We start from the raw sequence: 24,989 nt of genomic DNA, 5'->3' as shown, positions 1-24,989 counted from the left end.
TCAGGCAGATTTGAGCGTTTTTGGAGTTGGAAGCAGATGACAAAATCTAAAAACATAGCAACAAATGATGAAACAGATGATAATTTTTCCTATTGGCTAATAAAAAAACACCAAAGCTCGAAAACGCTGCATGGAAACGTGCAAATAAACGCGACAAAACGTGCAACAAAGTGCTGGAAAAATGCCTAAAAATGCTACGCTCAGGTGTGAATGGGTCCTAAGTAATTTTCTAGCAAAAAAAAACAGTTTTTAACTTGTAAACAACAAATCTCAGAAAAAGGATTGGTTTAAGTGGTTAAACATTTGTGAATCTTGGGGAGAGCACTCTGTGAATCTTGTGTGAAAAACATTTATGAATAGACTGATAAAAATGAATAGGTTGTAACTAGAACTAGTGTCTAGAGATGTACCCCTCTCTGCCAATCCCTTCACTGGCTTCCCCTACCCTACCATGTAAAATTCAAAATGCTAACCATAACATACAAAGCCATCCACAACATCGCCCCCATCTACATCACCAACCTCATCTGCAGATATTGCCCAACTCTTCCCCTCCGCTCCTCCCAGGATCTCCTGCTTTCTAGCTCCCTTGTTACCTCCTCTCATGCTCACCTTCAAGACTTCTCCAGAGCTTCTCCCATCCTCTGGAACTCCCTGCCTCGGTCTGTCCGATCAGCCCCTACCCTGTCCACCTTTAGGAGATCCCTGAAAACTCATTTATTCAGGGAAGCCTATCCCACACCCACCTAACAACTGTCCCCGAGCCACCCCCATCAAATCATTCTCTGCAGCTATTACCTTTTGTACCACCACCCCTTCCCTTTAGAATGTAAGCTCTACGAGCCAGGCCCTCCCGTACCTTTTCTATTGTATTGTAATTGTGTTGTCCCCCCGTATATATTGTAAAGCGCTGCGTAAACTGTTGGCGCTATATAAATCGTGTATAATAATATAATAATAATGTACCGAAATTTCAGCGGCGGAAACATATCAGGCGAAAATGGTGTTATTGGCATTTTGCTGATAAGAGGAAAAAAGTGGCGATAATAGCACCGAAATGCACCGATTTGACTGCATATTTGACACAATTTTTCTGTTTATGGTGTGTTTTTTATAGGTCATGTGACTCAAAAACTGAAGGTGTTACGTTAGTTAGTTTGATCTTCCTTTGTACCTTTAGTGGAATAGAAAATAAGTAAAGACAAGCATAAATTAATAAAAAAAAATCATCATAGCACCTAGTGGGATGGTGATTACATTGGGATAGTGAGAACATTGATGGGATGGTAATGTATATGTATATGTATGTATATACATGTATATACATACGTATATATACATATATATATATATATATATATATATATATATATATATATATATATATATATATATATATATATATATATATATATATATATATATATATATATATATAAAAAATAAATAAATATATATATATATATATATATATATATATATATATATATATATATATATATATATATATACATACATACATACAGTAAAACCTTGGATTGCAAGTACCGTAACTTGGTCTGCAGGCTTTTTGCAAGATGACCAAAATTGTTTTTTTTTTTCTTTTTTTTACTTGATATACGAGTGAGGTCTTGCAATACGAGTAGCGTTGAGCAGCGCCATCTTAGTGTAGTATGATAACAGTTTTAATGTAAAACAACTGGAATGACACTCACAATGTAAAAAACAATATCAAGCGCTAAGGAGTCTGGTGCTCACCCATGTAACGCCGCTGTTATATACATGGACAGAGGTCTGGGGGCGCTCCCAGCGCTTCCCGGAGAACTTGGAGACACTCCCAGCCAGGTGGGGCGGGTGTAACATGCATTCAGAGCACCCGGAAGTGACTTCAACAGCTCCTCAGTGTCTCTAAATGTCTCCAGGAAGCGCTGGGAGCACCCCCCAGGCCTCTGGCCACGTATACACCAGCGGCTTTACATGGATGAGCACCAGACTGGATATTGTTTTTAACATTGCGAGTGTCATTCCACTTTTTTTTACATTCCAACTGTTATCTACAGTACACTTAGATGGCGCTGCTCTTATTGTTCTTTGTGTCACCTGATTAGGACTTTTTAACAGAAACAACCCCAGCTGGAGTGCGCCAATAACCTGCATTTTTTGTGCCTCTAAGTGTAGCAATATGGTTATATTTAATGAAGGTACAGTACTCATTTTTATATGAATAAAAAAATTCACTTTGATGTACGAGTGCTTTGGATTACAAGCATGTTTCTGGAACAAATTATGCACACAATTGAAAGTTTTACTGTTTACAGTACAGTAAAACCTTGGATTGCAAGAATAATTCGTTCCAGAAACATGCTTGTAATCCAAAGCACTTGTATATGAAAAGCAGATTTCCCCATAAGAAATCATGGAAACCCAAATAATTCATTCCACAACCATTTATTCATAAGTCCTTCAGTTTATAGTCCATATAAAAAAGATTATAGCAATGTGATAGGTTGTGTAACCATAAAATGTCCATCCACCAATGGCAGCCTTCACAATTATTAGAAGCAAAATCCAGCAGGAGCTATAGAGTATAAAAGAGAAGGGAGCCGCTTCTAAGTATAGCAATATGGTTACAATTAATTAAGGTACAACATTTAGCAACTCATATTTAGCAAATCACATGGTTGATGATTAAAAGAGGCACATCTAAGTATGCAGGCATCCGGGGTAAAGCTGTACACATAGACCATCCCCTGCGCCACCAATGTCAGTCTGCAATCTTGACCGGGAAGAATACCCTGCAGTAGAGTGATCTGAAAGCGTGGCTTCAACCGCTCATAGAGTGCAGCGTGGAAGGGATGACGTTGATGGTGGTGAGGAGGATGGTCTATGTGGACAGCTTTTCACCTGATGCCTGCCTAAATGTTGTACCTTTAAGAAATGTAACCATGTTGCTACACTTAGAGCCGGTTCACACAGGGGCGACTCAGATCGACTTCAAGTCGCCCCAAGTCGCCTCAGGTCGCACAACATGTAGAAATCAATGTAAGTGAATGAGAGCCGTCTTAATGCACACTACTGAAGTCGCTCCGACTTCAGAAAAGGTTCCTGTACTACTTCAATCCGACTTGTAGGCGACTGGTACCCATTGATTTCAATGGAGGTCGCCTCCAAGTGGATCTCCGTCTATACGGAGGCGACTCTCAGAGAATTATCAGCTCACAAATGGAGTCCCCCCCTGAGAGCTCATTCTCTGATTGGCCACGGTGTTGTAAGTCGCGTCCAAGTTGCCTCCAAAAGTCATGTTGAAAGTCGTGTTGCCCCTGTGTGAACCGAGCCTTAGAGGCACCTCTCTTCTCTTTTATACCAAGACATCGCTTGTTTATCAAGTCAAAATGTATTCAAAAATGTTGCATGTCTTGCAAAAGGCTCTCAAACCAAGGTTTTACTGTATATCAGTATATAGTGCATCGTTTTCTTACCTCTGATATCATGCATGTCTTTTATAGTTGTCAATGTATCTATAAGACCTCGCTCTCCATTGCCCATATTTGTGACAATACCAATGGGTAGTCCTTGATTTCTTAGGGCACTAGCTACCTTCCTTCCAGTGTCCACCCAGATGTCTTCATTGGAAGACACCACAGCAACATGCGCCCATCTAAAATACTTCATAAAAAGAAACAAAACTTTGTTTGGAGTTGGCATAGTCCTGGCAAATGTTGGAAAGCTATCTCTCATATCCAGCTCATGGTTAATGCAAGCCCAGGAAAAAATGGCTTTGTCCCAGTTTTTTCCTAAAAGCGATGCAGCATCACAGTATCCAGGGTTCTGCGGACCTATAAACGCAGAAGAAAATTTGTCAAAGTTTGCAAATTCCATTAACGCTTTGGAGGTTTCACAGTTTTCCTCCAGAACTTTGTAATCCAGCGTGTGAGCCAACTGTAGCGATGAGTCATTGTTGATTTTGGTCACCGCCAATCGAGCAGCCAATTCTGGCAAGGCCTTAGAGAAATGGGTGTCGCACTTCCATGGACCAACCACACCCACTGTAAAGTTCACACTCTGCACGCCCAAAGGTTTCATGAGTAATCCTATTAGAATAAAACAGAGGAGCACATGAAACGGGAACGTTCTTAAAGGTCTCTGGATGGGTAGATGATGGGAACCTTGGAGTCTTGATTTCTTCCACAAGAAGTCTCCAAGATGTGGACAACGATAAAACATTGTAGCTTGTTACGGCCACGCTAAAGTCCTTCACAGGCCATGAATCTACAGTATTACCTGTAAAAGATAAAAGAACAACATAAATAATACACAAAACATGAGATAAATAGAATAAAATATCTTCTTTGTAAAGTGGAACCAAGCTCACGTAATGTTTTCACACAATAAAGTAGGGCAAAAACCATGGTACCACGTTGTACTCTTCATGCTGTTAAGCAAACTAACTGTGATAATTTATGTTCTAAGGATCGTTTCTTCAAATACTTTCATGGTATTCTGTACTTTCCCCTAAATGATACTTTCCAAAGCAATACAAGTCAGTTACCAAAGCAATCTGATGTATAGCTTTTAGGTGAAAAATGATCAAACGAATACTGAAATGTTTAACTAGTTCAGCGATCGCACCTGTATATTTCTTATAGATAAGAGCAATTTTTACATATCTGCTATGGGACTATTGATTCAGTGGTAACTTTGTCATAACTTAAAGTGGTATAAACCACTTCAGCCCTGGAAGGATTCACCCCCTTCCTGACCAGTGCACTTTTTGCGTTTCTGCACTGCGTCAATTTAACTGACAATTGCGCGGTCGCGCAATGTTATACCCAAACAAAATTTACGTCCTTATTTTCCCACAAATAGAGCTTTCTTTTGGTGGTATTTGATCAACCCTGCAGTTTTTATTTTTTGCGCTATAAACAAAAAAAGAGCGCAGATTTTGAAAAAATACGCATTATTTTTGACTTTTTGCTATAATAAATATCCCCAAATAATAGTCAGTTTAGGCTGATACGTAGTATTCTTCAACATATTTTTGATAAAAAAAATCGCAATAAGCGTTTATTGATTGGATTGCGCAAAAGTTATAGCGTCTACAAAACAGGGGATAGATTTATGGCATTTTTATTAAAAAAACATTTTTTTATACTAGCAATGGAGGCAATCAGCAATTTTTATCATGACTGTGACATTATGGCGGACACATCGGACAATTTTGACACATTTTTGGGACCATTGGCATTAATACAGCGATCAATGCTTTAAAATTACATTGATTACTGTAAAAATGTCACTGGCAGTGAAGGGGGTTAACCACTAGGGGGCGGGGAGGGGTTAAGTGTGTCCTGGGGCGTGTTTCTAACTGTCTGGGGGATGGGCTAGCAGTGACACGACACTGATCGATATTCCCGATGACAGGGAGCAGACTTCTGTCATTAGGCAGAATGGGAAATTGCTGTGTTTACATATGCATCTCCCCGTTCTTCAGCTCAGTGACACCATCGTGGGTATCCCCACGGACATAGGTCCCGCGGGCACGGTTACGGAGCTCGCGCCAGGTGCGCGCGCGGCACGCCGGGAAATTCAAAGTAACGTACGGGTACGTTACTTTGGCCATCCGCCCCATTCTGCGACGTATAAATACAAGAGCAGGTCGGCATGTGGTTAAACTCAAAAATTTAATATGAATAAATTGCAGCTCACCAATTAAATTCTTATATGTGGTGACTGCTTTAGTTCTTGTTGTTTTTCAACTTAAGCTGGCCATCGATGAGTCAACCAGCGGATTTAAAAAAAAAAACTGACCTGATTCCCCCATCCACGCATTCAAGGTGGATGGGGAAATCCTCCCCACTCCGTCATTGTATTCTGATCGCGTGGAGGCTTCCCTACACAAAAGCTAATTTTTCAGCAGGGCTGTTGGGCAGAGAGCGATCGATAGATTCTCTTTAAGGATGGGGGAGACACCCCCTGTTTGGGAGTTCTGCTGCGTACCGAACAGGGGGTGTCCTGCCCATCCTTAAAGGGAATCTATCGATCGCTTTCTGTACAACAGCCCTGCTGGAAAATTTGCTTTTGTGTAGGGAAGTCTCCACACGATCAGAATACAATGACAGAGTGGGGAGGATTTCCCCATCCACCTTGAAAGTTCTAACCTGAATGGCGAACCCCATTGAAGTCTATGGGAACCAAACAGAAAAATCAAAAGTGACCATTTTGAAGGCTTATATGCAAGTAATTGGTCATAAAAGGGGAATGAGGGTCCGGGTACTGCCCCTGGGGGACATGTTTCAATGCAAATTTTTTTTTTATAAAACAATTGTTTTTTCAGGGGCAGTGATTTTAATGCTGCTTAAAGTGCAACAATAATAATAATAAAAAAAAAATCCCTTAAAATATAGTCTCTGGGGGTCCCCTTAGTCTGCATGTAAGGTGGCGCATTTGTAGCATGCATAGAACATGCTGCAGGAAAAATTACATTTCTAAAGAAAAAAAAAAACAAGTCAAATCACATTTAAATAGACTCGTGATTGCAATTGCTGTCACCTGGGGTGATTGACGATGGATTTACTGTTTTTAATTTTTAAATAAAGCAATTGTCAAAAATTGTCTCTGTGTTTGTATTACTTTTTTACACTTTTTATGGTGAATGGGTAAGGGTTAAAGAGAGCTTCCATATTCCGATAAGCCCCCTTCCTGCACACCCCCACAACCACAGCCCAGGGTTGTGGGGAAGAGACCCTTGTCCCCATCAACATGGGGGCTAGGTGCTTTGGGGTGGGGGAGGGGCAGAGCACCCCCTGAATGAATGAATGAATGAAATACTTATATAGCGCACAATGCGAACTGAATCGCCTCTAGGCGCTGAAACACCCACCCCCAATGCTGAGGGCATGTGGCCTGGTATAGTTAAGGGGGGCGCTCGCTCATCCCCCCCCCCCCCCCGACAGGCTGCATGCCAGGATAAGGGCCTGGTATGGATTTTTGGGGGAACCCAAGACTTTATTTTAATTTATTTTGGTCCCTTAAAATCCATACCAGACCCGAAGGTATGGACTGGGGGGTGGGCCTATGACGCTTTATTTTTTATTTTTTATTTAACCACTTGACATCCCAGCTATTGTCAAATGATGTCCGCAGGAGGGATCTCCCATCCTGGGCGGGCATCATATGACGTCCTGGGCTTCCCAGCCGTCTAGGGGAGTGCGCCTGCCACGTCACTCGGGAGTTGGTGCGTGTGCCCCGTGGCCTCGATGTCCGCCAGGCATCAGCGATTGCCGGTAACAGAGCAGGGACATGGATCTTTGTGTGTGTGTAAACACACAGATCCACATCCTGTCAGGTGAGAGGAGATCGATCGTGTGTTCCTAGTACAGAGGAACACAGATCGGTCTCCTCCCCTTATGAGTCCCCTCCCCCTACAGTTAGAATCCCTCCCTAGGTAACACATTTAACCCCTTGATCGCCCCCTAGTGTTAACCCCTTCCCTGCCAGTGACATTTATACAGTAATCAATGCATTTTTTTAGCACTGATCCCTGTATAAATGTGAATGGTCCCAAAATAGTGTCAAAAGTGTCCAATGTGTCCGCTGCAATGTCGCAGTCACGATAAAAATCGCAGATCGCCACCATTACTAGCAAAAAAATTAAATAAATAAAAATGCCATAAATCTATCCCCTATTTTGTAGACGCTTTAACTTTTGCGCAAACAATCAATATACGCTTATTGCAATTTTTTTACCAAAAATATGTAGAAGAATACATATCGGCCTAAACTGAGAACATTTTTTTTTTTTTTATTTATTTTTTTTTTTTATATTGGGATATTTATTATAGCAAAAATTTAAAAATAGTGGAGGTTATTTACTAAAGGAAAATCCACTTTGCACTGAAAGTGCACTTGGAAGTAAAGTCGCTGTAGATCCGAGGGGGGCATGCAAGAAAAATAACAAACAGCATTTTAGCTTGCACATGATTGGATGATAAAATCAGCGGAGCTTCCACTCATTTCAGATCTACCCCTTAGATTTAGAGCGACTGCACTTCCAAGTGCATTTGCAGTGCAATGTAGATTTGCCTTTTGTAAATAACCCCCAATTGTGTTTTTTTCAAACTTGTCACTATGCTTTTGTTTATAGCGCAAGAAATAAAAACCACAGAGGTGATCAAATACCATCAAAATAAAGCTCTATTTGTGGGGAAAAAATGTCATTTGGGGACAGTGTTGCATGACCGCGCAATTGTCATTCAAAATGCGATAGCGCTGAAAACTGAAAATCTACCTGGGCAGGAAGGGGGTGCAAATGCCCGGTATTGAAGTGGTTAACCAGCAAGTCTTTTTTTTATTATTTCAGCGGGGAAACCCATTGACAGCTGATGACTCATTGGTTGTTAAGGACGCTGTGGTCGGCATCCCGGCCCATCTCCATAACAACCGCACTGTGAAAAAAAAATCAAAACACCCGCCAATCACCCTGCAAATTTGAGTGTTGGACGAACGGGCCAAACAGCTAATGTTCGGCCCGAACTCATGCTCGGGTCGAAGCGTTTGCCCAACATTAATTCCCCTCACTACAACCACAGTGCCCACACAGGCAGTCGCTGAGTTATGAACATCCGAGTACTTATGAACAGAGGGAGAAACAGGAAGTGAGAGGAAATCTCCCCCTAGGAAGGCAAATTCACTCCTGTAAGCCCTTGTACACACGGTCGGACATTCTGACAACCAAATCCGTTGGTTTTTGTCCGACGGATTTTGTCCGACACTGTTGCATACACACAGTCAGATCGTACTTAACGTGATGACGTTATTTTGTTAGGGCGGGACTACGTTCAGGGTAGTAGCCAATAGCTTTGGTCTAGGAATTTGATCTGAGCACACGTAGCACTTTGTCTGATCGGAATTCTCTACACATGATCGGACAAAGTCCGATCGGATCATGTTGTCGGAAAATTTTATAGCCCAGCTGGAAAACTTGGTCCGTCGGATACTCCGACGGAAACAGTCGGATGGAGCCCACACACGGTCGGATTATCCGATTACACGGTGCTATCGGACATTTTCCATCGGAATATCTGACTGTGTGTACAAGGGCTAAGAGTTATCATTTGTAAAAAGGTGTCTCCGCTGATGCTTTATCCCCAATCCTTGTTTCCCACGACAACCCAACTTTTTCAAAATCCAATTGTCACAGGAACAGAAAGTGAGGTGACATCTTCTGAAGATGGGCACAGACAGAAAAACAAACGATACAGGTGTGTTAACCCTTCCCTATGCTATCCAAAAAACGTAAAACTTATTTTTTTTGGCTGGAGTTACACTTAAAAAATGGACCTGTTCGGAGGGGAGGAGGCGGAGTCGCCGGTGACAGACATGTCCAGCTGAAGCTCCACATCTGTCGGGACTCCTCGGTTGATAAAGACACCCGCAAGGCATGGTAAACTGAAAATAATCTTACCATAAGCCTCCTCAGTGACCCTGGGGTAAATAAAATGGTCTTTGGTGCCGCCCGAGGTAGAAATAAACTAAAGAGTGCCAAGGATACATAGTCAAGAGGCCCCTGTAAAATGGCCCAACATCCTCCCTCAGACACATGCACATTTCGTGCTGCTAAGCAACTGCAGTTACCTCAGGATGCCTATAATGACTTTGACTGTGTGCTGCCCCAAGGGGGCATAGAATTTGTATAAACTGCTTTTGTAACCATTTTATATTTAGTTCACATGCTGCCATCTAGTGACCTTTCATGGTAATGCACTTGTTTTCTCAAGTTTATTACCCCTCATGTTATGACAAACTTCCTTTGTATGTAAGGCCCCATGCATACGAGACGCCGGTGCAAACTCTGCTGAACGCATGTTTTTAAAAGCTGAAACCAGCGTTTAGAAATGCCTGTTTTGAGGCGTTTGCATGCCGCCTTTAGCAGCGTTTTACCGTGTTTGCGTCTAGAAGCGTTTATAAGATAACCTCAAATAAGACCCTCCCCAAGCTCAAAAAACTGTATTATTTAACTATCTCAACCATTTTGTGAGACCAGACCAAGTAGCAGCAGCTGTGAGAGCAGCAGTATACTTGTATTTAGCATGTCACTTGTCACGTCACCTGCCACAAGTTGTGGATTGTCCACTTGCCACATCACCTGCCACAAGTTGCTTGTTCAAATCTAACAACATATGGGTCAAATTCCAATTATATTTCGGATAACAGCAATGCTAGTGGTGTATTGGATTGGATCAAGGGCTCATTAGGGCATATAAATGGTCTATGAATCATTACAAGCAATTATTTAAAGTATTTTTTAATGGTTTTTATCATTTACCATCATTTTTGAGCTTTTTAATGTAAAAAAATAGGGCACCTTTAAAAACGCTTATAAACAAAAAATGCTGTTAAACGTGGTACCGTTTAGCCGTGTTTGGCCTCTGAAATGTGGAAAACGTTTGCGTCTGAACCCTTTTTTTTTACTTCTGGAAAAACGAGGTTAAATGCAACTGCCTAAAAACGCCAAAAAAAGAGACTGTGTACATGCACATATAGGATAATATTGAATGAGTTCAGGGGCAGTTGAAAAAAGTGTCCAACTGCCTCTGAACGCATGTTTAACAGTGTCCCGTGTACATGGGGCCCAATGCTCCACCCTTTCTGAGTTTGTACTTCCTGTGTCATGGATGCAGCTAACAAGCCACATGTAACAGAGCACATGTATTCTGCATTGTAAGCTACAGACAATATCATCTTTTGACCACATAAATACGACAACCTATTCATCTGTTTGTATCCTGTCATCTGCTTTAACCCGATGTTCAGAATAAAAGCATCTTGTGAATGGAATCAGTATTTGGTGAGTTCAAGCAATCTGATGAGGATTGTCCTCAGTGATTATATCTTATACAGGCCAGGCATAGAAGTCTCACAAGGGATAGTCGCTTCACAACAATCGGAGTCAGAATAGACTGTGAATACAGTGCCGCCTCACAAGAAAAACAAACAGATTCCCTACATCCAAATATTGAGACAAATAGAAAAAATGTTACAGAAAGCCTTAAAACAGACCTCAGACTATATAAGACCCCTTTCACACTGAGGGCAGTTGCAAGTGCTATAGCGTTAAAAATAGTGCCTTCAAACCGCCCTAAAACAGCTGCTCCATTCACTCCAGTGTGAAAGCCCGAGGGCTTTCACACTGGAGCGATGCGCTGGCAGGACATCAGAAAAAGTCCTGCCAGCAGCTTCTTTGGAGTGGTGAAGGAACAGTGAACTCACCGCTCCTCCACCGCTCCTCCCCATTGAAATCAATGGGGCAGTGCTGATATACCGCTGGCAAAACGCCGCTGCGGTGGCATGTTGCGGGTGGATTTAACCCCGTTTCGGCCGCTAGCGGGGGGTTAAAACTGGCCCGCTATCTGCTGAATAGCACTGCTAAAACGTTGGTGAAGCAGTGCTAAAAATGGCATCACAAAAGAAATCTGTGAGTTAGGCCAGCGCACTTCTGACCTAGAAATCAGAGTGGATGACATGGAAACGAATGTACTGTCCCATGATAATGAATTAGAGACTCTTAAGAAGAAAACCTTATTCTGCAAACAGACTTTGAGAATAGAGCACGTGGATCAAATCTTCATATACGGGGAATACCTGAGACTATTGTTGGCCTTCATTCTACTATGACCGCACTTTTCCAAGAACTACTACTGTCAATCTCCGTCGATCACTTGGAGATGGATAGGATTCACAGAGCTTTAACAACACTCAAACCAGAAGGTCCCCCTCGTGATAATATTGCGAAATTCCACTTCTATCACACCAAAGAACAACTCATGGCTGCAGCTAGAGGAAAAGATTCCCTCATCTTTCAATATCATCCTTGTCAGCTTTTTGCTGACCTTTCCCCTATTACTGTGGCTAAACGACGTGCACTGAAACCCTTCTTCATAATCTACAGCAACGCCAGATCCCTTATCAATGGGGATTCCCATTTTCTATCGGCTTTATCTATCAAGGTGTCAAACATTCCTGTAGATCCTCAGATGAACTACAAAACACTTTAAAGAACTACATCTTATTGAAAGATCTTCAACTAGCCCTCGTAGACGCACAACATCCAGCTCCCCTCAAGAATCCCCCAAATCTGAAAAAGATAGAGGCCGACAAAATTCATCTAAATGCCGTGTACACACGGGCGGACTTTTTGTCAGCAAAGGTCCGACGGAACTAATCCGTTTGACAATTCGATCGTGTGTGGGCTTTATCTGACCTTTGCTGTCGAAAAATCAGACAGACTTTAGATTTAGAACATGTTTCAAATTTTTCCGACGGACTTGAGTCCGGTCGAAAAATCAGTTAGTCTATATGCTAGTCTGACAGACGAAAACCGATGCTAGGGCACCTATTGGCTACTGGCTGTGAACTTCCTTATTCTAGTCCGGTCGTACTTCATCACGGTCGAATCCATTGGACTTTGGTGTGATTGTGTGTGGCCAAGTCTGTTTGTTCAGAAACTCCGCCGAAAGTCTGCCGGGAAGACCGTCGGACCTAGTCTGCCGGAAAGTCCGGTCGTGTGTACGCGGCATAAGAGAAGTCAATTCAATTCTTCGGATATAGATACTGTACTAACTATCCAGTGTTAATACAGCAAATAAGACAGTCTACTTTCAGATAAAAGTACTCTCTCTGGTGGAATCACTGCATGATCACTTTTATCGGTGGTGAGAGAGGTGCCCACCCCCTTCCCGCCACGTCACAGTCACAGTCCTGATCCGATCCTCTCCCCTCAGAGGCTGAAAGTCGAGTGAGAGAATGATGGCCCCCACTCGACTCAATGCCATTGAATGACAGAAGCGACGTTAAAGCGGGAGTCCACCGGGACTCCGCGTTTTTTTTTTTTTTTTTTAAAAGCCAGCAGCTACAAATACTGCAGCTGCTGACTTTTAAATAGTGACACTTACCTGTCCAGCGCGCCCGCGATGTCGGCACCCGAAGCCGATCGCTCGCTCGTGCCGCCGCCATCTTGGGTATGGGAATCAGGAAATGGAGCCTTTCGGCTTCATTTCCCGGTTCCCTACTGCGCATGCGCGAGCCGCGCGGCGCAATCCGGACGGTCCCCGTTGCCTCTGGGAGCTGTGTGTTTCCCAGCAGGCAGCGGGGCACTTGCTGAAGGGGGCGGGCGCTTGCGGAAAGGGGCGTAACGTACGCCCCTTTCCGCAGAGAGCTAGCCCGGAAGTGGGTGCAGTTACCTGGATTATCCAGGTAACTGCACCCCCCTCCCCCCTGAAAGGTGCCGATTGTGGCGCCGGAGGGGGGGGGGATTCCGATGAGCGGAGGTCCATTTTAGGGTGGACCTCCGCTTTAAACATCATTTCCACCCAATGGTCTTAAAGGGGACTTTTTTTTTATTGGAAAAAAAAATGTTTTAATTAATTTTGTTATTGCATTTAAGTGTAAATGTGAGATCTGAGGTCTTTTTGACTCCAGATCTCACATTAAAGAGGCCCTGTCATGCTTTTTTTTTATTTCGAGGGATGTTTACAAGTGATCCAAAAAAAATGTTTAAAGGGACAGTGTAAAAATAAAAGTAAAATAAATAAGAATTTTTTTTAAAGTGTCTGTGCTCGCGCGCAGAATCGAACATGTACGTAAGTCGTGCCCACATATGTACACGGTGATCAAACCCCACATGTGAGGTATCACCGCAATCATTAGAGCGAGAGCAATAATTCTAGCACTAGACCTCCCCTATAACTCAAAACTGGTAACCTGTATAAATTTTTAGGCTTCGTCTATGGAGATTTTTAAGTGTCAAAATTTGTCGCCATTCCATGAGCGGGTGCAATTTTGAAGCGTGACATGTGGGGTATCAGTTTACTCGGCATAACATTTTTCACAATATAAAAAAAATTTGGGCTAACTTAACTGTTTTCTTATTTTTTAAATCAAAAAAGTGTATTATTTCTCCAAAAAAATAGGTTTATAAGACTGCTGCGCAAATATGGTGTGACATAATGTATTGCAATGACCGCCATTTTATTCTCTAGTAGCTCTGAAAAAAATATATCTAATGTTTGGGGGTTCTAAGCAATTTTCTAGCAAAAAAAATTATTTTAACTTGTAAGTGGTTAATGCCACTTTAGGTCCGGTTCACACCGGTGCGATCAGATCTGTGAACTCCCATGCAATCCGATTCATGTCCGAACTGTCAGTTCACAGTGCCATGTGCGAGCTGAAATGGGGGTATCATTAACAACACATTGACAGTCCCGGCAGTTTGCATATGACAGTGTGAACTGCTGTGCGAGTCGAGTGCTATGCGGGAACCCGCAGTGAATTTGCAGGGTTCCCGCATCGCACAAGTGTGAACTGAGCCTTACAGCCAAGGAAGCTGCTTCTGTTTGATCTGAAACTGCCATGGTGATCAGTTATCACACCAGCCAGGTTGACGGTTGATAGGAATGTAACTGTTTTTTTAAAGTGTTAAGTCGATGGGTTTTGTTCCGCTTTATGATTTACTGCTGTTCAAGGGGCTCTGGGCTTCAACAAAATGGCCACCTCCAACAAAAAGGAACAGGAGCAATGCTGGAGGAAATTTACGGCAATTTCACTCATTTTGGTAGCAGAAGTATTCATGTGGAATGTATGTACTTTCCTAAAGTATATTACGTTTTAATAAGTTGTTATAGGTAAAGTTCCGCTTTAAGATAGACAAAATAGCTCATAAATAATTCTTAAAAAACAAGGCTTTCTCTTGGAAATATTAGCTTCCAAAAGATGTATTTTTTTTATTACTCGATCAGTGTTATTTTTAAGTACTGTATTATTATTATTAGCAGTAGTAACTAATATTACTTCAAATAAAAGATTTTTTTCTATAATGCTTCCCCTTTATGATGACAGGAGTATTACATATAATATTACAAAACTGTATTTTTTATATATAAATAATTAAGGAACAAAATTTATAAAAAATAATAAACATTTTAATTTTAATAGTAAAAAAACCCATAAATGAATAAAACTAAAATTAGCAGCAAATTAATAGCTAGGGTGAAAGTGAAGAAACATGTAAATTAGGGCTGATTAGGGTTAACTAAAGCTGACTAACTGACAGCTCAGCAGAAACCTGCCTAATTCAATCTGTATGTAGCCCTCTTTGTTCAACAGGAGCTGGTCTAACCTGCATGTGATCAGTGCATGCAGCCAGTGGGCTACAGCACTGATCAGTGTATTCTCACAGCTGGGGAGTCCTGTTGTCAGAATACAAAGACACACCAGAGAGAATTTCCCCATCCAGGGGCGGGCTGACAACTCATGGGGCCCCCGGGCAATAGGAGATTATGGGGCCACACCGTATACACACACACACACACAGTATACACACACAGTATACAATCACACAGTATACACATACATGTACACACAGTATACACAGACATGTTTCTATTGGCTGAGAAGGTACTGGAGAGGTGGGGCAGCTTTAATCTCAGGATTTTTAGACCAAAATGATGTCGGTAAGGGACATTTCAGAGATAGATGTAAAAAAACACAGATTTTTACATACTGTCACTGGTATTACTGAGGCTGGCAACCCTGATGGGGCCCCCTAGTGGCCCGGGGTCCTCGGGCAGTGCCCGAGTGGCCAAATGGTCAGTCCGCCCCTGTCCCCATACACCTCAAATGTGCTGGCTGAAAAAAAGAGTTCAGAGATCTTTAACAAAGCATGTCAGAAGCCTTGTTTTGAAGCATAAACTAGCCATTAATGTATGCTGAAGCTGAAGCAAGTGTAAATGAGCCCTTAGGGATTAAATAGAACACACAGTTTATTTATTATTTGCTTTAACTGCCATCATATGCAGTTCAAAGGTCACCCCTTTGATCTGCAATGGATGCACCAGAGTATTTACAATGTTGCAAAATAAATGCCATATTGTAATTCTTTCTGGCAGTGTTGCTCTGCACGTGTGTCAATGTACGCAGGAGCTGCTTTTGTGATACAAAAACAAGTCCAGGCTGTCAAAATAGCAGCAGGGATTTTCCAATGAATACAGCCAGAAACAGAGAAGGAGGAGCAGTGTATACCACACATGGCAAAAGTTTTTAGGGCATGTCTGGTATGTCAAAAGTCCACAGCTAATTAATGATCTCAACCCTGAGAAGAAAAAGCACAAGATACCCTGCTCTACTTGATTTGGAAGTCCAATCACTGTTCAGTTACCATGAGGGTGCGTATAAGCTTTATTCTTCAGCTTGGTAAAATCTACAGGTTAAAGTAGAAAACCTATCTTAGAGTTAGAGAGATTATGGAAAAAAACATCCTTTACATATTACAAAAAAAAAAAAAATCCCACAAAGAGGAGCAAGGTAGCTGATAATTTTTTTCAAAATCAAATACCAGTGCCTGGAGTCAACCTCTGCCTTCCTACAGCTGGTTCTGCAGAAGATGCACAAGATCTGTAGGACTGCAGGTTACCGGAACATGTGACATGTCACAGGAGGCTGTGGGTGGGGGGTATGGGCAGGGGACTCGCCCAAGCCCACATGATTCTTGCCTAGATGAGAACCGAGGAAGTGGGATAGGGTACCTGTCAAAAAAAGCCTAAAGTTAAGTTGCAGGGGGTGGGGAGGAAGAATAGCCTTGACTACTCCAACTCCCTCCTCATTGGCTTACCTCTACATAGTTTATCCTCCCTTGAACCAACCGCTCTGTGTCTGCTACTTCTCTCTGCCAATCCCTCCACTGGTTTCCACTCACCCAACAAATTATATTCAAAATACTAACAACTACTTACAAAGCCACCTACAACTCTGCCCCAGCTACATCCCTGACCAAGTCTCAAAATACCAACCAAATCCTTCTCTTCGTTCTTCTCAAGACCTCCTGCTCTCTAGCTCCTTCATCACCTCCTCCCATGCTCACCTTCAGGACTTTTCCATAGCCTCTCCAATCCTATGGAACTCCTTACCCCAACCTGTCCGATTATCTCCTACTCTAAGCCCCCGTACACACGGTTGGACATTCTGACAACCAAATCCGTTGGATTTTGTCCGACAGATTTTGTCCGAAACTGTTGCATACACGCGGTCAGACAAAGTTGTCGGAAAATACGATCGTTCAGAACGTGATGACGTAATTTCGTTACGATGGGACTACGTTCAGGCTAGTAGCCAATAGCTTTGATCTAGGAATTTGATCTAAGCATGCGTGGCACTTTGTCCGATCGGAATTCTCTACAGACAATCGGACAAAGTCCGATCGGATCATGTTGTCGGAAAATTTTATAGCCCAGCTGGAAAACTTGGTCCGTCGGATACTCCAACAGAAACAGTCTGATGGAGCCCACACACGGTGGGATTATCCGACAACACGGTCCTATCGGACATTGTCCATCGGAATATCCGACCATGTGTACAAGGGCTTATAGCTTTTAGACGACCCCTGAAAACCCTCCTCTTCAGAGAAGCCTATCCTACTCACACCTAAAATGTATTTTAATTTTCTCCATCTGATCACCCCCCCACAGCTATTACCTTTTGTTCCACTTAACCCTCCCTTCTAGATAGTAAACTCTAATAAGCAGGGCCCTCTGATCCCTCCTGTATTGAATTGTATTGTAATTGTACTGTCTGCCCTCAGGTTGTAAAGCGATGTGCACAGGGTGCCCACATGTCCCGGATTGCCCGGGATTATCCCATAATTTAAATTTTTGTCCCCGGTCCCGGGCACCTTCATTCCGGGACAATACAGTGTCCCGGAATGAAACTGACACTGGGAACCAGGGCCGATCCTAGGCGGGTGCAGTTCATCCGGGCGCCACAAAGGTGGGGGCAGTCAAGCGCCAGAGTGCTCCCCTCCCTCCTCCTCCTTTCCTTGTCGTGACGGTGTCCAGAGGCCGGTCTCTCCGCTGGTCACAACCATCGCTGTATTTCCTGCTCAAGTCCATCCCCCTTCCATCCTCCTCTCCTCAGAGGAGATCCACCTCCTCTCCAGCTGCCGCCCGGGTGGGGTTTGTGCTGAGGGGGGTCTGTACTAATGAGGGGTGGTTTGTGGGGGGGGTCTGTACTAATGAAGGGTGGTTTGTGGGGGGGTCTGTACTAATGGAGGGGGGCGGTTTGTGGGGGGGTCTGTACTAATGAGGGGTGGTTTGTGGGGGGTCTGTACTAATGAGGGGTGGTTTGTGGGGGGTCTGTACTAATGGAGGGGGTGGTTTGTGGGGGAGTCTGTACTAATGGAGGGGGTGGTTTGTGGGGGAGACTGTACTAATGGAGGGGGTGGTTTGTGGGGGAGTCTGTACTAATGGAGGGGGTGGTTTGTGGGGGAGTCTGTACTAATGGGGGGTCTGGTTTCTGGGGGAGTCTGTACTAATGGGGGGTGGTTTCTGGAGGGGTCGATACTAATGGATGGGGGTGGTTTATGGGGGGGGTCTGTACTAATGGGGGGTGTTTGTGGGGGAGTCTGTACTAATGGAGGGGGGTGGTTTGTCCTGAAGGGGGGTCTGTACTAATGGAGGGGTGGTTTCTGGAGGGGTCGATACTAATGGATGGGGATGGTTTATGGGGGGGTCTGTACTAATGGGGGGTGTTTGTGGGGGAGTCTGTACTAATGGAGGGGGGTGGTTTGTCCTGGGTGTTCTGTACTAATGGAGGGGGATGGTTTGTCCTGGGTGTTCTGTACTAATGGAGGGGGGTGGTTTGTCCTAAAGGGGGGTCTGTACTAATGGAGGGGGTGGTTTGTCTGGGGGGGTCTCTACTAATGGAGGGGGGGTGGTTTGTCCTGAGGGGGGTCTTTACTAATGGAGGGGGGTGGTTTGTGGGGGGGTCTGTACTAATGTGGGGGTGGTTTGTGGGGGGGTCTGTACTAATGGGGGGTGGTTTGTGGGGGGTCTGTACTAATGGAGGGAGTGGTTTGTGGGGAGGTCAGTACTAATAGGGGGGGTCTGTACTCTCACTTCCTCCTCCTCCGTGCTAGTGCTCCTGGGGCCCAAAGCAGCTGCCCTTTGAAACTAACCCTGCCGCCACCCCCTTGTCATGCTATGAGTCTGGAGAGTGAAAGTCCCGCTGGTCTAGCGGGGTGCAGGGCAGGGGAAGCGGAGCCGACAGCAGCAGCAGCATTTTGAAACAGTGATCAGCAGCTCCGGTAAGCAGCACGGGGCTGGCTAGAACCAACAGCGCAGGAGGGAGTGGGAGAAGACCTCACCGCCGGACACCCTGACCTGAGCAGCAGTGGGTGCAGCATCCCCAGAAAACTCCCAGGGCCTGCACACTTTCTCCAGCCTCCTCTCCTAGCTGTCACTGTCATCAACAAGAAGGAAGACAGGCTGACCAAGGGCCCAGAGGACGAGGATGGGCACGAGGTAGGTGCAACCCACACACACACCTACCCACAGACAGGGGCTGGGACAGGGGGGCACAGGAGAGATTGCAGGCAGGGGATAGGGGGTCACTTTCACCCACCCCCTCTCTCTCTCCCATCCCTACTCTCTCATACCCCCTCCCTGCTCTCCCCCCCACCCCTCTCCCCCCCTCAACCCATCTCTCTCACCCTCACCCACCCCCCCTCACCAACTCCCTCTCTCTTCCCACCCTCACCACTGCCACTGACCTCATTCTCCTAATGAAGGACTACAGGTCCCAGCATGAGCCCCACAGAGCTGAGGATGTGATATCCGGTAGGTCAGTGTAGGGATCAGGTAGGTCAGTGTATGTCCAGTTTTTACTCCAGATCCCTCGGGTTATTTGTATTCCCTTTGGAGTATAAAGTACTGTTTTTTTTTATACAACTTTAGTGCCTTGGATATAAAAAGCATTTGTTTCAAGTATGTTAGCCCAACATTGTAAGAACAATTAGAGTCACAGAGTGTAATTGTTCTTACAATGTTGGGCTAACATACATGAAACAAAATGCTTAAATAGGTAAGGGGCGGGGTCACCCGTGGATGTCACATGGTGGCACCGCCCCCTTGTGATGTCATGGACCGTTGCGTGCTGAGGGGTGTCCCTGAATGGCAGTTTGGAAATGTGGTCACCCTAGCTGTGCATACTGTTGGCGCTATATAAATCCTGAATAATAATAATAGCAGCACTTTCACTTTTGAGTGAAGGTCTGCTTTAATGAGTATCTGAATCCAGAAAAATTTAAGTATGATGTCTGCATTAGTTTTCAATTTTTTTGTCTATTTTCCTTTATATTCATCTGGTGATCCTGCTGGTAACATGCTTACTAGGTGACAAGGCTCACACACTTTACTATTTCTATAGAGGAGCAGTGTTGTTATCTTAGGTTTGCTTGAAGTTGTATTTTGCCCATGCAGGGCAAAGCACCAGGTCATGTTTAATGTCGACCTCCTCCCTGTATAATCTCACATTCCCTGCAGCCACCATATATATATATATATATATATATATATATATATATATATATATATATATATATATATATATATATATAAAAGTAATCTCTTCAAAAATAGGAAATATTTCCATAATGTCTTTATACACATTATCTTTATAATTACTAAATAAAACAATATATAATTGCAATGCCACCACTGCCCAGTGTGTGAGATTAAATGGTTAATCCACCTGCTTTGGTCTCAGTCCATTGAACTCGCTGAAAAATCCCGATTAAATCAACATGAACACAAGAACAGAATATCAGAGATGTCAAGATTATAATTTAATTTGTTTCAAGGGTTGGAAATACTGAGTCAGCACATTTTAGATTAAAAGTATGCTAACATCGAAGACAAGCAATTCATCATTGGGATTAATGAGCAAAATATAGTACATGTTATACAGTACCGTTTTCCTTGTCTTTATTTAGTACTGGCCTTTGTATTTAGGTACTGGGCATGCCAAAGGTGCATTTGAATTATGATGCTATAGTAAAGTACGGTAAAACGCGAGGTCCTGCAACGTATGTCAAAGTACGGTATGTGTCCAATCATCTGCACCCAAATGCACTGTACAGTAGTGGCCAATGCATCTGCACAACAGTACATCACAAAATAGATTTCCTGTGTTTTGGAGAGATACGTTGGTTGTGTGTGTTTTTGGGTGTGTTGGCAACCCTTTCAAAGTGAATGGGGTTACCTTAAGGCAACCAGTTTACAGGGCAAAACAACAAGCATGCTAGAATTCCCAGGTCTGCAGCATCCATTATGATGGTGGTTTGGGTCTACTTCCCCTTTAGACTTTTAGATTTCTTTTTTGTATTATGGAAAAATAACAAGAGGAGTTGGAACACCTTTAAGGTGGGCAACAACATCCAAAAACTCAGGAAACAGGCACAAGGCCAGGACGCATGGAAGGAGAACTCCTCGTCTGAGTCCCAATATATATCAAAAGTCAGAAGGTGATTTGGTGAGCTATGTTGGAAAAAATGGTCATGTGCATTTTTGGGTGTGTTGGCAGCCTATGCAAAAGTAAATTAGTCATCTTAAGGCAACCATGTTATTGAGCAAGACAATGAAAATGCTAGAAGCCATTATAATGGTGGTGGATTCTTAGATTTCTTTTTATATTATGGAGAATATAAAAGGAGAGTGGGAGCATCTCAAAGTGGGCAGAACCATCCAAAAACACAAAAAAGGCAGAAACAAGGCCAGGAAGTATGGAGAGGGATGTCACCATTTGAGTCCCAATATATTTCACAAGCCAATAGGTGATTTGGTGAATTATGTTGGCATAACAGCCTCACACCATAATCCCCCCTTTACCAAATGATTTGGACCAGGTCACAAAGCCAGGGTCCATAAAGACATGGATGATCAAGTTTGAGGTGGAGGAACTTGACTGGCCTGCAGAGTCCGGACCTCAACCCGATAAAACACCTTTGGGATGAATTAGAGCCGAGACTGGGAGCCAGGCCTTCTTGTACACATCAGTGCCTAACCTCACAAATGCGCTTCTGGAAGAATGGTCAAACATTCCCATAGACACACTCCTAAACCTTGTGGACGGCCTTCCCAGACATGTTGAAGATGTTATAGCTGCAAAAGTGTGGACCAACTCAATATGGAACCCTACGGACTAAGACAGGAATGCTATTAAAGTTCATGTGTGTAAAGGCAGGCATCCCAATACTTTACAATATAGTATATATAGATATTATATATATGTAGCACTAACCCCCGAAGGAGCTGCTGGTTATTTTTGGGCTTACCGTTACCTTTCATTCTCCTTGTGACACGTCTAGGGGATGTCCCGTGGTAGATGGCCCAGTAACTTGAGAATGACAATAGATCCAGTTGAATGGATTTTATTTGCAAACATCAACCATTGAACAGTCTTTTAACTTGGGATCAGAGGGTTGGAAAGGAAAGTTTAGGTACTCTCAATGTCAAAGTCTATAAACGTTAAGGAACTTGCTTACTTTGACTGCATCCAGACTGCATCCATTCACAGCTGGATGAACACCTAGGTTGGACAGTCCCTCTCTCATAAGGCCTAGCAGCCAACAAGGTGTTTACTCAGGAACAAAGTCTTTATCACCGATGTTGTTGCAGAACATGTAGGGAAACTAAGCGGTAGAACACTTGCAGGATACCTGGATCTTTCAGCCGACTTGGCGATATCCCCAAGACCGGATTCTCTCGGTTACTTCAGCCCTTCCAGGCTCTTGTTAAGAAAACCAACCTCACGCGTGGTATTCTTTTAAAGAGTCCTTCCCTGGAATGCTCGAAGTACACTAGGTCTCTCCCGGACCAAAGACAGCACCCATTCACCTCGGAATCCTTCCTCAGTTCCCTTGCCTTGAACTAGCCAGCCCCGAGGCATCAAAGTCGGGTGGAACTGCACCCCAGGCCATAGCCTTCCTGGGGGCTGGTCAGGAGGACCATACACTCAGCACAGCATACTGGACTGGAACCCAGAACCACGTGACGTCCATGTCTTAAATACCCTCTCCCAGAGGGCACAGCAGGAGGGCCACTCCCACTGACCTGACTCCGAGAGGGAATAATTCAAGTGCCTAACCAGACCATAGTTCCACGCCTGCCACCAGAGACAGTGCCGCCTGTGGCCAGGCTGAACATCTCACAGTCCAGTCAGACTGACACCGAAGCCAAATTTTGTCAAATAGGCCCAAACCAAACTGTAGTTTGGGTAAAGCTTTAACTTTGAAAAACATAGTGCGTGCTCTTCAGGAGCCCGCCGCTACATATAGATACTATATATATATTTTTTTTTTTATATATATATATAGATATAGATATAGATAGATATATACATATATATAGATATATATAGATATATATATATATATATATATATATATATATATAGATATATATATATATATATAGATATAGATATATATAGATATATAGATATATTGTATATTATGGGAAACATCCTTAAGATAGGTAGATATAGATATACAAGATAGATAGATATATACTGTAGATTTGATCTACTTAGCAAAAAGCACTCATTCCACTTTCCTAATCCAGAGGAGATGACCAGTCTTAGTTTTGGATCATCTGGAGACATTTTCCTAATAGTTTCTACATACAGGAATATAGGAGATGATGTAGAACACATTACATCTCAATTAACTCAATGGAACATAAGCATCTTATACTCTTCGCTTTGTCAGCAGTAAGCACACAGGATTTACTGGAGAGTCTCAGCAGTTACATACGAAGAACAAATCTCTGCCTCACTGTCACTTATACCGTACTCAATGACAGACAGAGGCCTTGTGAAAGAAGGACAGTCTGTGTGTGCTTAACAACTAGAATCACGGTCCCTGCATTTAAAACATGAATGAGGGATTCTTATTGGTTGCTTTGCCAGTGGAAACTTCGCACAGTTCCCATCATACAGGCACTTAAAGTGATTGCAAAGTCTCATTTAAAAAAAAAAAAATAACAAACATGTCATACTTGCCTGCATGTAATGTGCCCTGCTGCCCCCATTGTAATATTCCTTGCATCCCCCAACTTAATGTACCATGCTGCCCCCCATGTATTGTGCCGTGATGTTCTTCTATGCTCTGCCATTCTGACCTCCTGTGCTCTGCCCTGCTGGCCTCCGATGCTCTGCCCTGCTGGCCTCTGATGCTCTGCCCTGTGGGTCTCCGATTCTCTGCCCTAATGGCCTCCGATGCGCTGCCCTGCGGGCTTCTTTGCTCTGCCCTGCTGGCCTCCGATGTTCTGCCCTGCGGACCTCCTGTGCTCTGCCCTGTGGGCCTCCAATGCTCTGCCGTTCTGACCACCTGTGCTCTGCCCTGCTGACCCCCCTGTGCTCTGCCCTGTGGGCCTCCAATGCTCTGCCGTTCTGACCACCTGTGCTCTGCCCTGTGCCCCCCTATACTCTGCTCAGCTGACCCCCTGTGCTCTGCCCTGTGCCCCCCTAATACTCTGCTCAACTGACCGCCTGTGCCGCCACCCTGCTGTAACGCTGTAAACCGTGATCTGAAGTTTCATCCAGAATTTAGCATTTGTGCAGAAAAAAGCAAGTACACGTATCACATCAAATAGGTTTCCTTCATCATTTTATACAATTTCTAAAAAATAATTGATGGTATATTAAAAGATCATTGATCACAAAAATGTTCTGAGAACATTATTTCAGGGGTTTATATTCAAACTCCTAAAAAAGGTAGAAAAACCCTGATCTATGATGTTTAGCATGGATGGAGGAATTGATCAATTTCTCTTGTTCGCCCAGTGTGGGGGGGGGGGGGGGGGCTGACTGAGAGAAATCTATGTGTATGACCAACCAGCTTTTACTTTCAGTGGAGGCAGGTGATTCCTTTCCAATGCAGAGCATTTGTTTTTTGTTATTAAAATGTTTTATTTTGTACTTTGAGGATTTCCTCTAACTTCCTGTTTTGGCTATGGGACAGGAAGTGAAGGGAAATCTCCCCAATGGAACTCAGATAGAGGGATATAACCCTCCCTTACTCTATCCAAAGATAAAAAAAAGTGTTGCCTATAGTTCTACTTTGGAATAAGAGGAAAGATTTGGGACTTTATATGAGGCACACTGCT

At 43.5% G+C, this 24,989-nt stretch overlaps 1 protein-coding gene across 1 annotated transcript in view; it reads right to left on the bottom strand.

Moving 5' to 3' along the window:
• LOC143927382 (retinal guanylyl cyclase 2-like) overlaps window positions 1-24,989 on the bottom strand; it is a 195,511-nt gene that overhangs the window by 129,196 nt on the left and 41,326 nt on the right. The window contains exon 2 of the mRNA XM_077451426.1: window positions 3,480-4,281. Within this exon, the coding sequence (XP_077307552.1) occupies window positions 3,480-4,224 (745 nt within the window). The 5' untranslated portion in view covers window positions 4,225-4,281. The remainder of the gene's footprint in view (window positions 1-3,479; window positions 4,282-24,989) is intronic.

Source organism: Lithobates pipiens, unplaced genomic scaffold (genome assembly GCF_037356315.1).
Source record: "Lithobates pipiens isolate NorthernLeopardFrog02 unplaced genomic scaffold, aLitPip1_a1.2 Scaffold_23, whole genome shotgun sequence".
Classification (NCBI taxonomy): Eukaryota; Metazoa; Chordata; class Amphibia; order Anura; family Ranidae; genus Lithobates; species Lithobates pipiens.
This window is presented reverse-complemented; position numbering and strand designations above follow the sequence as displayed.